Source organism: Phaenicophaeus curvirostris, chromosome 4 (genome assembly GCF_032191515.1).
Source record: "Phaenicophaeus curvirostris isolate KB17595 chromosome 4, BPBGC_Pcur_1.0, whole genome shotgun sequence".
Lineage (NCBI taxonomy): Eukaryota > Metazoa > Chordata > Aves > Cuculiformes > Cuculidae > Phaenicophaeus > Phaenicophaeus curvirostris.
Window position 1 is genome coordinate 17,902,316 of NC_091395.1, and position 17,229 is coordinate 17,919,544.

At 38.3% G+C, this 17,229-nt stretch overlaps 1 protein-coding gene across 7 annotated transcripts in view; it reads left to right on the top strand.

The window, feature by feature from the left end:
* Positions 1 to 658: 658 nt before the first annotated feature.
* The window catches only part of MAPK10 (mitogen-activated protein kinase 10), a 151,939-nt gene continuing 135,368 nt past the window's right edge, over positions 659 to 17,229 (top strand). For 4 of the 7 annotated variants that reach the window (XM_069855394.1, XM_069855396.1, XM_069855391.1 and 1 more), the window contains exon 1: positions 659 to 1,005. Coding sequence is in view for 3 of the 7 variants with exons in the window: in XM_069855396.1 (XP_069711497.1) it covers positions 1,003 to 1,005 (3 nt within the window). In the remaining 4 variants the exon portion in view is untranslated. Of the gene's footprint in view, positions 1,006 to 5,918; positions 6,039 to 17,229 lie in introns of all 7 variants that reach the window. The other 3 variants (XM_069855392.1, XM_069855395.1, XM_069855393.1) reach the window with 1 other exon arrangement.

The following is a 17,229-nucleotide window of genomic DNA, read 5'->3' on the forward strand; positions in this document are numbered from 1 at the left end:
AAGAAAGGAGGTGAAGGAACATGGTATAGTTAAGATAACACAACCAATAACCTCACTTAATCTGTACTTTTGTTAAACACTTAAAACGTTTATGGATCACATCATATGTGAGCATATGGCTTGATAAAGGCACTTGGCTGGCCCACAGAGTGGCAACTCTTACCCAGCCCGAGTTAGATAATGTCTCTGTTAGAGTTCCAGGTCACACGAGACTATGTGGAGATAGTCACGGGACTAGCTGTGAAGGAGATCTGTTGTGATTTTCTTTTTTTAACTGGTGCCACAGCATGAAACTTAAATTAATTTGAATATTTGGATTTCTCTTAGGATGATGGACATTTATGCCTTTGTATACCAGTTAATGCTAACAAAAGAGTGGATCTACACTGTTGTTACTACCTCCTCTCTGCACTGATGCTGCATATGTCTGAGCCACTGCTCCTCGTCAGTTCAATACTGAAGACTATTCAGCTTCCCATTGCAGTCTGCTCTGTCCACTGATTCACCAGAAGATAGAGTAGCTGTGGCTGCAGATTAGGCTTTTCTCTCCCTCCCCCTGCGAGACCTCTGTGTGCTTTGACGTCATGTGTGCTCCTTTCAGTTGCCATAGCAGCCCCATTCCCCAAGCTCTCTGCCTGTCTCCGCTGGTAGCTTCCACAATGGTACAGCCAGCATCACACTGCACAATGGTTTCCAGGCAGTGAAAGAGCATGATTCAGCAAGCCACTCTTTTTTTCCTCTTTTATTTCATTATTATCAGACATTTTGCCTCCTTTTTTTCTGTTCTGCTCTACCTTCTCCCCCAGGGTTTTATTTAGCTCTTTAAAAGAAAGCGGTGGTTTACCTTGAATCCAACTGCCCATCTTTTCATTTTTTTTTTTCATTGTTATAAATAACCCATCTTTTCCTCAGCACTGCTTGGAATGTGATTTAAAAATACTACCTAAAGTCGCAGTTTGGGAGAAAGGTTTCTGGACGAGGAGAGTAGCTCGCAAGCACGGAATGGTAGGTGGTTGATGCTAATATTCTATGACTAACTGCTTTCGCAGGGTGGGGTGATGAATATTGATCGCTGTTTAAAACAAATGGGGGAGAAGGAGAGAGAGATAGGTTAATGAAATAATGTGCTAACTGAAGCAAGAAGGTTGCAGCTGTATACTTTGTGGCCAGAGGACCATCATTTTCCTGTGTTCAGGTGTGTATGATTTTTTCCTTTTGGGTAGCTTAGGTGACTGGTGGTTGTGAAAGCAGTGTATGGGCAGGACTGTGATAGTGCTTTACTAGCTGGCTCATGTAAACAGTAGTGTTTCACTCAGCCTCATCACCTTTAATGCTGCCTGGAGGCTTTGGGGGAGAGGGGGTGTCTTGGCTTGCAACTCAGTAAAAATGAGCACTTTGTGTGGGTCATACAGTCCATACGAAGCCATATAAAATTTGAATTTGTAAAAATAAAAAAACCCAAGATAATGATAAGCAACTAGACAATGCAGAGAACAGAAGTCTTGGCCTTTTGCAAGGTGGCTGAATGCCAAAAAAACCCCCATGTGTATGAGGAGACGTGAGTATTTGACAAACTGTGTTGGATGTGGAGGTTGTTTTTAAGAAAGTGGTCTTTTAAAGTAACCTTCTGCATTACTCTCAGATGCATGTGACTGAGTCCGCTGTGTCTCACAAACACACCAAGAGCTTTTAGAAGTGTTTACAGCACAGTACAGGCCAGTTATTTTGCAGAAGCAAATTAAAAGGCTGTAGATACTGCAGTGAAATCAATGTTGCTTTGCAGGGAAATCCTCTGGCAGAAAAGCTATTGATACAGGAAGAAAGGTTGGTTTTGTTTTTTACTGCAGAGAAGCCTTTTTAGAAATAATACAAATTTGACTTTATGGTTACAGCATTGTTTAATACATAGGCAATTCTTCCAGCGAATGGTGATGGGCATGCTGCACACCATTTGTGTACTGAGTGATTGTAATCTTGTTTACATGGGTTCCTTTTACTGCATAGCTTCATGATATCCTCAATGCAGCGTTCCCCTCCCCTATGTTCACTGCAATTCTTGCCAGAGACTTGTATAAAGACTAACCAACACTGCATGAAAATACATATTTTGAAGAAAAAGATGGCATAGAGTAGAATTTTTTTAGGAGGAAAACATAAATGAATATGTTATAAATGATCAGGAGAAGCCTGAAATCAGCCAGCTGGAAGACACTAAGCCTGCCATGCAAGGCCATCTTCAGAAAAAGAGAAAGGTTAAGATAGAATAGGATGGTGTTGTACTGCACAAGGCTGTTGTCTTTGCTCACATATAAGCTATCCTTGATTCCTGTGCCTTGAGGAAAGTGGAGTGTGCTAAACCTCTGCTATTTTAACCCTTTTCCAGAACACTGCTTTGTAATTGTTAACCAGGAACACTCTGGAGTAGCATTTTCTTCTGTGGTGCTCACTCTTCCTGCTAGGAAAGGTGTCATAGAAATACCTTTCAATTGGCTCAACTAATGACTTCCTCTTACAGGGAGTCAAGTGTGAATGACAAAGGTGATTTGACTCCAACAATTAAACGATATTCTTCCTCCCTGACTCTCAGTAAACGGCACTCTTGTGCATTGCTCTCTCCTGCTATTTCAGAGTACATATAAATTGCCAGGTTCCTGTTGTGATTATGATTTTTTTAGGAATACTAGGATTAGAGATGTTCCTAGATCGGATAAGGGCGAAATTTGCTAAACATGAAAAGTCAGTTATCTTCGGCTGCCTGTCTGCCCACCTGACATGTCCCTCTTATTGTTAGAAATATGTGTGTGCTCTGAAGGTGCTTTATATGAGCAGACCATGGGGATGAGTGTTTTCTTGTAGGTTGGTTTTGGTTGGTTTTTCTTTCCTGCTGTCAGCATTTGGCATGATTGCAGCCATTCTTTGGAGATTTAATAGCACTAGATCAATAATTGTAAGATAAAATAACTTTCAGTGGTGTTGCAGTGCCAGATTAGGCTTGTGAAAGGAAAGGGAGAGCTATCAGAAATTCCCTGTCGTGGTACTGGAGAATGTCATAAAGCTCACTTGTAGTTTGCAGTTCATTGCAAAATTCATGCAATTTTAGGGAGATCTAAAGGAGACTCAGAGGAAGAGGGTTTCAGCATTCCTTTTGCAGACGAGATCATAATTTTATTAAGATTTGAAAGGCAGAAAGCTGCATTTACAGAAAGGTCCCCAGCTTTAAAATTAGTTATCTCTTCATCTGTTATTAAGTAGAAGCCACACAGTTATTTGGACAATTCCTGAATAATAGATAAGATCACATGCTTGTTGATAAATTTTCACAACAGAGTAAGGTTTTTTCTGTTTGTGTTTTTTTATGGCAAGCATCCTATACCCATAGCCACTCCCATTCCACCATTTACATTTTAAACTTATAATAACACTGCTAGCAATTATGACCTAGAAGCCTAGTGATTGCAATATTATGTCATCAGGAAAAAAGACAAGAGTCTTCACTGGACCAGAATACAACCTGGCTTCCAATACTCATATTCTGCTCTCCTTTTCTATGATTCTTGTGTGCTTACTCTTTACAAGGCCACTTGCAAGAAAAACTAACCCTCATAAAAGGACACCAGTTAAACCAAAAAATGCTGCACTTGCCATGAGTTCATTTTTTAATTTCTTTCTTGCAGCACCATCTGTAGAGGCAGACATAAGAGAAAATAACAGAAACAAGAAATTGTTTGGATTCAAGTAACCATCTAAAGCTGAAAGCAACATATAACTTTAATTACTGTGAAATGTCAGATGCTAGGGTTATGTTTCCTTTCTCTTTGATGTGATAGTGAGATTAAAGTACAGATCAAAAGCAGTATAGGGCATGGTACTGAATTTAACAGTCCTGTCCACAGATTGCATAAGTTATACAACTTTCCTTGAGTTACTATGTTGTGTTTTAGCCTTATAGCGATAGCATTGTTAGCAAGCTTTATAACCAGTCTCGTCTTGTTATTAGAAAAGATGGACAGGAAATTCAAGCCCCTATAGTGCTTCACAAGGATTCTACACTAAGAAGTCATATAACCCAGGAAATTAGGAGCTGCTGTTGGAAGTGGGATTGCAGGGAGCCTGATTAAGTGCAACACTTGTCCCAGTTCAGTGCAGTGTAGTGGGCCCTTTATGGTTAAGCAGTTGTTTACTCATAAGGATTTTTAATCTTCTATTCTTAGTACAAAGTTTTAGTTCACCTCTTTTCTGAGCTATTTGAAAACATGTTGTGAAACCATGATAAGAATATGTTGCCAAACCTTCTTCTTAATGTTAGTCACCTAATTTCATTTGGTGGTTAGAAATCAGAGTGGTATATGTGTGATTGTTCCTCTTTTCATTCCCTGTCTTACTACGACAACATTTGCTTTTCATAGAATCATAGAATCATCGACTCACCAGGTTGGAAAAGATCCACTGGATCATTGAGTCCAACCATTCCTATCAAACACTAAACCATGCCCCTCAGCACCTTGTCCACCTGTCCTTTAAACACCTCCAGGGAAGGTGAATCAACCACCTCCCTGGGCAGCCTGTGCCAGTGACCAATGACCCTTTCTGTGAAATTTTTTTTCCTAACGTCCAGCCTAAACCTCCCCTGGTGGAGCTTGAGGCCATTCCCCCTCATCCTGTCCCCTGTCACTTGGGAGAAGAGGCCAGCACCCTCCTTTCCACAACTTCCTTTTAGGTAGTTGTAGAGAGCAATAAGGTCTCCTCTCAGCCTCCTCTTCTCCAGGATAAACAACCCCAGCTCTCTCAGCCATTCCGCATAAGGCCTGTTCTCCAGCCCCCTCACCAGCTTTGTTGCTCTTCTCTGGACTCACTCCAGAGCCTCAACATCCTTCTTGTGGTGAGGGGCCCAGAAATGAACACAGGATTCGAGGAGCAGTCTCACCAGTGCCGAGTACAGAGGGAGAATAACCTCCCTGGACCTGCTGGTCACGCCGTTTCTGATACAAGCCAAGATGCCATTGGCCTTCTTGGCCACCTGGGCACACTGCTGGCTCATGTTCAGTCGCTGTCAACCAACACCCACAGGTCCCTCTCCTCCAAGCTGCTTTCCAGCCAGACTTCTCCTAGTCTGTAGCACTGCACAGGGTTGTTGTGCCCCAAGTGCAGGACCCGGCATTTGGCCTTGTTAAACCTCATGCCATTGGTCTCAGCCCAGCGGTCCAACCTGTTCAGATCCCTTTCACCTCATTTCTCGTAGTTGTCTGTTAGTTTCCTAAACACTTTATTGGCTGAATATATGTTGTCACAATTTTGGGGGTTTGGTTTTAAAAGGATGCTAATTTGATAGAGAGCAGTAATTTACAGGTCTTTTCCTATGCCTCTATGTATCCGTATCGCATACTTTTTAAAGCTGTTCACAATGTCACGAGTAATCTTTAATTTCAGTCCCCAGGTTAGTGACACATGACTGGGTACGAATCACCCCAAAGAAAAATATGAAGACCTGACCCGAGAAAGAAAGGATGGAAACAAAAATAATTATTTTAGAGCAGTTTTTTGATTTTTAGTGGCATGTGTTGCAATCTGAACAGTCTTGATTATGAACTCTTGAGCACTAGGGTCTGTCGGCCTCAATTTAGGGTTTAGGGTTTTTTTTACTGCTTTAGGGGAAAATGATACCTCTCTGCCATTCAAATAACACTTCATTCTGCATTACTTTCTATTTCTCACCTTTTTTCTTTGCATAGGTGAAGGAAATTTATGGTACATATACTGCCTGAAAATGGATGCATTATGGTATTAACAGAGGAAAACCTTAAGTCTTTGTTATATGATGTGAAAATACTGACATTCCAGGTTAGCTTAGTTTTCTGAACTTTTTCTATTAGCCTTGAAAAACAAACCCCAAATATTTCTTTCTCTTTTTTCATGCTTAGGGCTAATATTAGAAACCTGTGCTAGAAGCAGGCCAGACTCAAATATCAGCTATGGCAGCCCAAGCATGAAGTTGATGCCTTTGCACCATTTCCTATAGATGAGACATAGCACGCGCTGTGGTGAGTCAACATTGTATTATTTTATTAAATCATACTCATTCGGACAAAAAAAAAAAAGAGTGCTTAATGCCAAAATGTATACTGATCTCTTTATTTGGTGGGGGGGAGGGCTGTATGTGTGTGCAACACATTCAAATTACAACTTCTGGTAATTTTTAGTACATGTGAGCATAATGCTGTTCTTTATAAATACCTTTTTTCAAGAGTTCTGCATTGCACATGTGCTCATTAGAAGGCGTGCATTGGGAATACAGTTTTTGTGAAAGTGTTAAGATAGCCAAAGAATAAAAATATCCTACGTATGCAGTGTTCTGGGCTTGATACAACCACTATTCTGCACCATTTTTGTAATGTTTTGCATTTCTTTGATTTGAGGTGAGGGACAGGAAAGGTTGTTCTGTTTCTCTTTGAGATGACTGAAGACAGCTAAGACGAATCCTGACAGATTTTTTTTGACATGTATCTGTCTTTGGACATGAAACTAAATTGTGAAAATAGCAATGAACAGCAAATAGCCTTTTTTAAAAATACTGTGTGGCTTTAACTATCTGTAAGTCTGCTAATAATTTCACTGCATTTTTTTTGTACATAATAAATCATTTTGATCTTGATAATTTCTAAACCATGTCTTTAATTTACCTTTGGGAAATGAGGAATTGGTTTTAGGTGTCCCATGTCATCACAATAGGATTATTATAAAATCTTGTAACTCTTGAAGGTAACCAATTTTCTGTTGAAAACAAGCTTGTTCATTTTGTTTCTCTTTGTACTAGCTACACATTTGTCAGCTGCAGTCACCACAACTAGCATAAACTGAAAGCCAACATCTTTAAAGGTTTATCTGTAGATTTCAAGCATATCTTGTGTGTTTTAGCCTTTAGCAGTGGCCAGATTTTATTCCTGGCTCTGTTACACAAATACGGTGTAGATCCAAGTCACTAAAATATTTCTGCCATTTTGTAGGAGATGGAACTCTATTCTTAGTTGTAAACTAGGCAGAGATGGAAAATTATAGTACGTACTGATTGGTGGGCAGTAGGGATTCATGGCTAAAATAACACTATTGAAATCAGTGCTCTAAGAACATGTCATTTTCATCCTTGGTAGAGCTGCTGAAAAAATGGAATAGGTGTTAGTTAAATCGATTTGACTCTGCTCTGGACTGAAATGAGAGAAAGTAGCAGAAAACAGTGCCTACTGGTAAGTTGAGAGACTCTGCATCCTGTTGAAACCTAAGGGGGTTCCCAAAGGGAGAAACCATACATTGGACATGAGTAGTGGTTTCTGACATGAAAAATTCTGGTCTGGATACTAATGTCCTTGACTTCTGGATATCCATTTATGCAGAGTTTATAAACTTCCCTGTATTACTGTTGTGATATTTTAAACTTCTTATGACTTTTAAGGCCTACTGCATTTGTCCTAAGGCAATTCTTGTTAGTGAAATAGCTTTCGTATTGATTTAATATGTGAACTCTAAAACTGTGACACTTAACCTTTCTTACATGAAAGGGACTGGGTGAATTTTGAAGCTTCATGATGAAGCCCAAACCTATACAAACATTTTAACTTCTTTTTTTTTAATTTTTATATTTAGGAGTATATAGGTAATACACTAGTCGTAGGTAAGGACAGTTTTTAATAAACTGGGACAGCAAAGTATGTATGGTTTATGGTAGTCGATAGTGTTGTGCAGATAAAGGATTTTGTTAACATGTCCATAACAGGGCTAAGTTGCATGGAATTTTTATGGTGTTGGGTATGTGCTAATACATGTTCCTCTCAACATTCACATATTTAAAATTGCTTTATATGTAGAAAAATATTTTTGAAGAAGATCAGAGATGATAATTCCCACTCTTAACAATTTTGTGTTTAATAGTATCTGCAATGCTAACTTTGCAATGCAATGACACTGCTGTCTACAAGCATTGTGACTTGATCATTTGCTCCTGAAGTCACCAAGATGCCTTTGTCTTAATGTGGCAGCAATTGATATTGCTGTGCATCAATGGCTCTGTTCCATGTACTTTCCCTCTGAGTTCTGTCAGAGAATCATAGAATACTTTGGGTTGGAAGGGACCTTTATAGGTCATCTAGTCCAACCTCCCCTGCAGAAGCAGGGGCACTTTTAACTAGATCAGGTTGCTCAAAGCCCCATCCAACCTGACCTTGAACATTTCCAGGGATGGAGCCTCCACTACCTTCCTGGGAAACCTGTTACAGTGTTTCACCACCCTCATTGTAAAATATTTCTTCCTTATACCCAGTCTATATCTACCCTCCCTTAGTTTTAAAACATTACTCCTTGTCCTGTCACAAGAGACCTTGCTAAAAAGTCTGTTCCTATCTTTCCCATAGGCCCCCTTTAAGTATCAAAAGGCTGCTGTAAGGTCTCCCCACAGCCTTTTCTTCACCAGGCTGAACAACACCAATTCTCTCAGCCTGTTCTCATAGCAGACGCGGTCCATCCCTTAGAAAATTTTTTTTGCTCTCTCCTCTGGTCCCACTCCAACAGGTCCATGTCCTTCTTGAGCTGAGGTTTCCAGAGCTGGACACAGTATTCCAGCTGGGGTCTCACCAGAGCCAAGCAGAGTGACAGAATCACCTCACTCAGCCTACTAGCCACACTTCTTTTGATGCAGCTCAGGATACAATTGGCCTTCTGCAAGCATGCGTTGTTGGCTCATGTGCTGCGTTTTTTCCATGAGTACCCCCGATCCCTTCTTCACAAGGCTAGTCTCAATCAAATGACCCCCATCCTGTACTGAAATAGAGGATTGCCCTGACCCAGTTATAGGACCTTGGCCTTGGCCTTGTTGAACCTCAGGAGGTTTACACAGGCCCACTTCTCCAGCTTGTTCGGGTCCCTTTGGAAGACATCGCAGCCTTCTGGTGTGTCAACTGCACCACTTAGCTTGGCGTCATCTGCAGACTTGCTGAGGGTGTGATCTAACTCACTAATTCAAAGCACATCTAAATCACCTCCTCCAGTGTTGTTCTTCCCAATTTAGGTTTTAGGATGGGTAATCAGTACAAATAGACATTAGGTTTTCAGAAACAATATGTGACATGAATCAAAAGAACTCAAAGATGTCATAGGTAGAAAACTGCTTGAGAAGTTTTCCTCTCAACTGATAAAATTTCAACAGACAAAAATAGTTACATGTTTTTTACAGAAATTATGGAATTCATGGTCTCGTTCTGAAGTTACAGCTCCAAAGAAAATGTCTGTCAGCGTCTTCAGGTATAGAATTCAATCCTTTAGGATGTATTTAAAGATTTGTATGAATATGAATTAAGAATACAGTCCTGTAAACATGTGAAGCAAACACAACTTGAAATTTGAGGGTTTGATGTGAAAATGTTTATGCTTTCTGTGCAGGTTGTCTCCAGTTGATATCGATCATTAAGGCATACAAATCACTTCAAACATATAACTGTATTTCACATTCAGTCATTTCTGTTTTATTGAAAATGCAACCTTTAGAACTGTGGAATTTGTACGTGAAATCAGAAGCCAGGTCTAAAACTTAGCATTTAACTGTTAAATTAACTGTCAAACAACTGCTTTTCATCATTCCTAGTCAGGAAAAGTAGCATTTGGAGAACAAAATTACTTATCATTATTCATGACAAACAAGAGCAGAGAAGGAAAAAACTTAGGATGTTTTATTTAACATGAACATAAGGTTAGCAGTATGAGTGACTGGATTTTTGTAGAGCTGAGTTGGTAATTTTGCTAGAAACCATGTCAGAGAGAGGTTTATACATATATATTTAGACAAAGTATCTGGGATACAGTAATAGCATGGGTTTTTTTTCCAAGTGCTTTCTTCTTTTGAAAGTCTTGGCTTTGTTTCTAGCAACTAAAATTGTGCGTTTTTATGAAACATTGCATTGGTTTCTCTTATGTTCATCCTTGTGCAGGCATTGAGTGCACAAAGAGAAATTCTGAACTCCATCTGGCCAACTAAATGTAAGATAACTCTAGTTTAGTACAGTTATACTAGATTTGTATTAGAGGAGCTCAGAGCACAATTTTCTGAAAAATCTGTTTTCTGCTCCTCTGCCTTCTTTACCAGAAAAAAACCCATTTCCATTAGATTTGCTCCATGTGATAAATGTAAAGTCTTCTTATCTGTAATTGATGCTGGTGATGTAATGATCAACTTTTTTCCCATTTGAGAACTGTTGCCTTAGCATATTTCCAAAAGCTATTTGTCATGTGATCAACTACATACAAACAAAGGTTTTCCAGAAGGGATCTGTAATTGTCAACACTTTAACTGCTCACTGTCCCTGCTCTTCAAGGAGGCTGGATTTTTCCCAGACAGTGCTGAGTTCTTCACTGTGAATTACAGACTTTCCAGTGGAACCACTTGATCATCTTTTATTTTAATAAACCTCACTGGAAATTCTCATAATAGGGAATTTTCCTGCCTTTGCATTTTTTCTTCTTATTAATTTTTTTTCTCTCTTCAAGATATTGTTTTGCAGGATGTTTTCACTCCCTTTTAAACTGAGATAGCATTCTTTTTTATGCTGTTACTTCTCATTCTGATTTATATCCCTTCTGTCTTCATCCTTGGCTTGGTTTTACTGATCTTTGCAGCCTGTAAGAGAGTATTTTAATTAAATGATATTGTAATATAGCACTGTTAACTCTTGCGGTATTTAGGTTTTTAATGCCATAGGCTCAGTGTCAATTACACATGAGAAATTGAGGTTTGAGCTTTCTTTTAATTAAAATATGCTTTTCATTATTATTCCTGAAAAAAAAAGGAAATGTGGATATATGAAAAACTTGAGGCTCTGAAGTACTGATGGATCAAATACTTTTATTCTGCTATATATCAGTCTGTGCTTATTGAAAAGAAGTGAACTTACTGTGAGAGCTTAATATGTCCCTGTGCCAGGTGTGACCTGTGAATGTATCACATGAAATATTTGTATGTTTCCTGTATCTTTTGCGTTGCTAATGGAAAAAATAACTCTGTGCCACCTGGCAGGCTAGTTCAGTATTTGGCAGGTTCCCCTCCTAAGATCATGGAAAATGTCCACGACTATTTCTGTAGAATATGGGAGTAGAAAGTCAGATAATTATCTTCTGAAACTTTGAGTATTTCTTCAGTGTGAAAATGCTGATGATCTAGAAATACCTTTATAAAAACTAAACAGTGGTTTCAAGGTGGTGTATAGGTCTTGATCTAACAAACCCATAGTGCAATTCTCTGCTTTTCTTTTGAAGATCTGAAAAAATTAAAACAAGAATATCTTCTTGGGTTTGGCTTTTTTTAGCTATCTGTAGCAATTATTAATTGAGGTTACATGCATAGGATCAAATCTTCTATATAATTACATTGATAGCAGAAAGAATGGGCTGACTTATACTGCCTGAGATGTGTATTCTCTAAGTTTGATTTAATGTTGTTTCTTAAGTAACACTACGTTTGTCACAGATAATTTCTTCTCTGATTTGATGGAAACTGAGTTTCTAAACTACAGACTTTTCTTCCACTTCACCCAAGCTTCATTTCTGAGCTCTTCTGCTCTTCTTTCTGGAAAAAATATCTCCAGCTGAAATTGCCACATGTGAAGCAGTATTGTCAAAATGGAAGTATTGAAAAACCTGGAGTGAAATGTTCACACTCAGAAGCTGTTTGATTTTCATTTTGTGAGCTTGTAGGCTACTTTTGGGTCTCATTCTTAAGGTTTTCCCTGAAAACCAAAAGGGCATAAAAACCTAAGATAGACTTCAGGGAATAAACCAAGTAATAGGAAAATTACAGCAAAAGTTTTCAGAGTCAGCAGTGATGTGATAAATTTTACAGCAAATTTTGTTGGAAAGAGAGTTCTGTTTTACAGAATGCTGACATATTTTTAACATACATTTATGTAATGTTAAGAAATCAATTACCTAGCATTCTTACCAGGTATAATCTGAACTGGGAAGTACTTCTTACCTTTTTTTTTGAAATAATTGTCAGTATTCCTCCGAATGACCATCACATGTTAAAATTATAAAATGAGATATAGCTCTTTCTACAGCTTTCTGACACACTTTACTGCATCTTGAAGGTGGGCAGTTGGAAGGAGAACATATCCTGGGCTGCATCAGTTAAGATGTATGTCCCAGATATTTTCTGCCTAAAACTTAGTATGAACTTAGTTATTTGGTTCAAGAGTTTGTTTATCAGAATGATCTGTACACAAGATAGTCCGTACCAATTGAACAACAAAGAAGGGCTTGATGGGGCCATGGAAACAGTATAGACAAAGACAACCTACATGTATCCCTTGTGCTGTGCAGTCTATTTTTATAGTTCTGGGGCTATCAGGCTACCCTTTCATTAGTTCTTTAGTCAATGAATGAAAGAAAAATTAAAACTTTGCTCAAATTCTGAATGGTATGAGGATCATAAGCTTTCTGACATTAGATTCTGGTGGTGTAAATTAGATGAAAATAAAACCAAACATTCATCTCTTTTTATTTCTCAGATCCCTTTTGCAGTAGTGAGCAGCATCTCATACTGTCCTGTGTAATTGTCAGTGATACTGTTATCTCAGCTAGTTATGCTGCAGCTTTTCTTAAGGGTTTAGCTAGTACACAGGGACAAACACTCTTCTTCATGCCTCCAAAGTTTCAGTGACTGGAGAGAACTGCAAAGAAGGGACCTATAATCAAGATAGGCCTTAGCAGCCTTGAAAATTATAGCTGAGTCATTTCTCATGGGTATCTCGAGATATTCAAGATTTCAGAGTAAATGTATATCAAGTGCATTCCCTGCGCAAGTGCTACCATTTTTTTTCCCCCACTGTAAGAGTACTTTTGGACTAGTGATTAATTTATGTGCGAGCTCTGTATTACACAACTGGTAAAAGATCGGAATAGATCAAAGCAGAGTCTGAGATGGCTCAAGCTAGAATTGCTTGGGTGTTTTCAAAGGAGCAATGTTGAATTGTGACAAGAAAGAGCACAATACACAGATGAAGTTAGGTACTTCTTTAACTAACAGAGTGAGGGCAGATGTGATGTTTTTTTAAATTACCAAATATATTATACATTAAATTACTTCCTAGAGACCCTGGGGCACATAAATCAAACAGTAGCCCATCATACATTAGGTTGTTTTTTTAATAGAAAAAAAGAAGAAACATTAAGTAATGCATTCAAAAATCTGTTGTCAGGATTTGACTGTCAGGAACAAAGTTCAAATTGGGATGTAAGCGGTGATCACTAAAATAAGCTTGACCTCCCACTCTACACCTGGAAACATTGCAGAGAAACATTCTAGTACTCATTGAGTTAATTTTAGTAATCTAGAGGATAAATTAGTTTAATTAAGTCTACTCTGCTCTGGTCAGACCTCATCTCTTGCATGCAGGGATCTTCTAAAGGGATTCTGCCACATCATAATTTACAAGGACTTTTAGGGTCATGCCCTTTCTCTTTTTCCCAAGATACTCTTTTTGTATTTTAACTTGGAACTTCCTTCTGAAATAAAAACAGATTCCAGATTCAAGTTATTCTTGTTGCTGTGCCTCATCTACAAAACTGTTGTACCTCATTTGTTGCTGTACTGCATCCATCACCTCTGTTCCTTATCAGTGTCTGCTCTTCCCTCTCAGAACGAACTGCTTTTAGTTTCATCCTCTGCTGGTTCCATGTTAGAAACTGTCCTTGAAAAGATTCAGTGGATATTTCAAAATATAAATGCTCGAAGTAATACTGTGTGGAATGCCCAAGAGCGCAACAGCATGATTTTGGTTTAGATCTGCAAGCTTGTTTTGCGTCTAATGCAGCTCAAGGTGATAAGTAAGTGTCATGTTACAAACTTTCAAGAAAGTTAAATGACTTTTTGAACATAATACCATGAAAATTCACCACTCTGAGAAAAATTCAGATTCAAGATGTAGAGCAAGTTCACACTAGCAAGTCTGTACCTTGAAAAGCTTGGTTGTAATGAGACTGTTCAGTAGCCATGCTGGAAATGGAACAGACTTCCTTACCTCAGATTCCATCAGTAAATCCTTAATTAATTGCATAGCATAATCTGTCAAAGATTCTAAAAATTTTCTTGCCATTGTCCAGTCCAGAAATCAGTAACTGTTTCAGTTAGCTCATTGGGCACCATATCTTAGGCTGGGGAAGAGACAGAACAGACAACAAACAAGCAGTGTATCTTGGGTTTGCAAGATTTCCTTTGCTGATTTGGTTTTCCAGATGAGGCACTTGCTTTTGACACTTCAAATGTATGTTATTTATTTTCAATCCTTATGTTTTAATGCAAAGCTTCAACTTGGATTGAGAGTCATCTGAGAGAAAGAGTGCTAGGAATGCCTTCGGTTTGTCTGTGAATGGGACTGTCGTCCTCCAGCAATTTTGCTTTGTAGCAGCAAGCTGCAGATTGGAAAGACTCTATATCACTGCAACGAAGGACAAGCATATGTGAAGATAAGCAGCAGTCATAGCAGCTAGACAGAGGCAAAACATAGCAAGGTAGAGGCAGAATGAGTTTTAAATGTAATAAGACGTATTTAACTGTGCCATTAAGTTGGATTTATTTCTGTCACATCATTGCAATTAATGGCATCTGAAAAGCTTTTTAATGCTGGTTACACCTGAACCCTCTAGAGCTTTCTTGTGTTGATTACACCTCCACCTGATATGCTTTACAGTAACTTTAATGAATATATAACTACCCATAAATCCTCAGATTTTAGTACATATTCATGGTGAACAGTATTGGTGTATCTCCTAGTAGATTTCATGGCTGTACATTAACAAAAATTTCTTCTCTCTGTTACCATGTGTAAAAATCTAAAAAATGGTGTCAAAAGAGATCTTAGCCCTTATTCCATTTTCAATACTGAGTAACACTATATATGGATAACGTAAAATTCATGTCTAGAGTCACTTTGTGACTGTAGTAAAAAGAAATTTGGCCTAAAAGCTTCTACAAGGCTAGTAAGTCATCAGAATGAATAAAATTTTCATTATGGTTCAGGTATTATGATTTTTTTGTGAAATACCACTTTTTGTTAAGTGATGCAAGCATTTTCTTTCAGCTAACATGAGGCCCAAAATGCATCTGCCTACTTATCAGAAAGACCAGATGCTACCATTGAATTGCTTCAATTTTCCATCAGAAAATGGTGCTGCTTTGGTAATACATTTCTTTTTGGCACTCAGTCCTTATACTCGGTTATTTTTTTCATGTTAAATGTTAGACTTTTAATGAAGGCTTCCCCATAATGCACATAGGGGGTAGTTAAATAAATAAATAAATAAATAAATAAAAGTTATGCTGGGGTTTATTGTAATTTCCTCTTGTGAGGTATAAAATGCAGTAAATTTGTGGAATACAAAACTATTTCCTCAGGACACAGAACTTGGCCTCCTTCTGCATGTGGTATTTTGCACTATTTTCCATGCTATAGAATTTTATGGCTTAATTTTCTACCATCATCAGCATTGCTTATTTGTGTTGACTTGTCAGTCTTGCTTTTCTAAATAAATAGAATATGTAATAAATCATAGATGTCTTTTGAGACCTAAAATTAAGACAGTGAATAAATTGATTTGTCCCTGCATATAAGCGTTTGTTTCTTTGCAAGGTAGCATGTCTTGTATTGAAAAGTAATGTAATACCAGCTGGAAAGAAAAAAAAGAGGAAGAGAAAGGGTGCAGAGCAAAGACAACTGGCAGCAACTTTGACATGGCTGTTCTTGCAGTCTGGGACAAGATAGTTTTCATGCTGTATGTGACTGCAATTGTTTTGCAGGAGACTCTCACATAGTCAGTGAGTGTTTGGTGAACGTTCAATAAATCTAGCTGACAAGCATGCTATGCTTGCAGAACCAGCGGTCTAGAAACATGGAGGCCAATGTAAAGGGTGTTTGCGTAAGAGGACAGAAAAATCCTTCTGCTAACATGATATTAAGCCTTTGTCATTGAAGTTGTATGGTAGAACAAGCCAATGCCATGGGAAAAACTGCCAAGAGAACAAGTATAATTAGTTACCAGCATTTGAAATATGCATTCAAATTATGACTTTGATCTGTTAATAAAGCTTGGAGTAAGAAAGTAGATGTAAGTGTCTGACACTCCTGGTAGTTCAAAATCAACAAAACCTTTGCCTTCAACTAAGCTGTCTAGAAGATGGGGAAATTGCTGTAAGGAATGTTTGCATTCAGGAAGGAAGAGCAAGCAACCCAGTGGATAACCACATGGCTCTTTGAATTACTTGCTCTTGGAAGATCACCATGGGGAGGAGACAACTTACAGCTGCAGAAAGAACCAGACACATTCTGGTTCTTAACTGTAAGTTTCCCTGGTCACTTCTGCAACTGCACTCTGCTGTATCTCTGTGACATTGTTCATATTCACTTATCTGTCAGAGACCTGCTAGTATTAAGCCTTTACTGTTGCAGCTGTCCTTATTTTCCCATTTTGTAGGAGGAATCAAGGCTGTTGTGTTGAATCATTCTGGTGGATTTATTGTCACATCTTTCCATTTTCTCTCTTCCATCTTGTGCTTGGGGAAGGGTGTTGGGGGATGGCATGTAAGATGATGCTCCAAAAGCTCTACGTATGTGAGGGGATAGTGGGAACAATCTGCTGTGCTCCTTTGTTCCAGGGCAAAGTCCAGCCACACATGAGTACCATTGCATCTCATGACCATGATTGACAGAAATCTCTTGATTTTACTAGTGGTTTTCTTACTGCTGTTATAAATCTAGAAAATTGTTTTTCTTTTTAAGCCTTGATTTTTAAGCTTAAAGAATTTAATTTAGTTGAGATATTCCTGTTGGCATTCAGTGAAGAATGACTGTCTTCTTCATTTCCACTTAAATCCTGTTTCTAATGCAGACATTTTGTTTGTTTTAATATTGGACAACAATCATTTATGCATTTCTTCACATCAAGACAGGGTTTTTGATGGATATCAATTTTGCTTTTTTGGTTGGGTTTTTTTGGTTTTTGTTCTCTTTTTTTTGTTGTTGCTTCACACATCACCTCTCCACATCCCTTCAAACATATCTTTTCATCTGACTATTTTTGAAAACAATCATTGCCTTCCCAAAGAGATACCAGTTCCAGGCAGGGAATAGTGTGACAACTGTAGAGAAGCCTTTTTAAAGATGCATTGGTTTAGTGTCAGATACTTATCATCTCTTAAAAAGA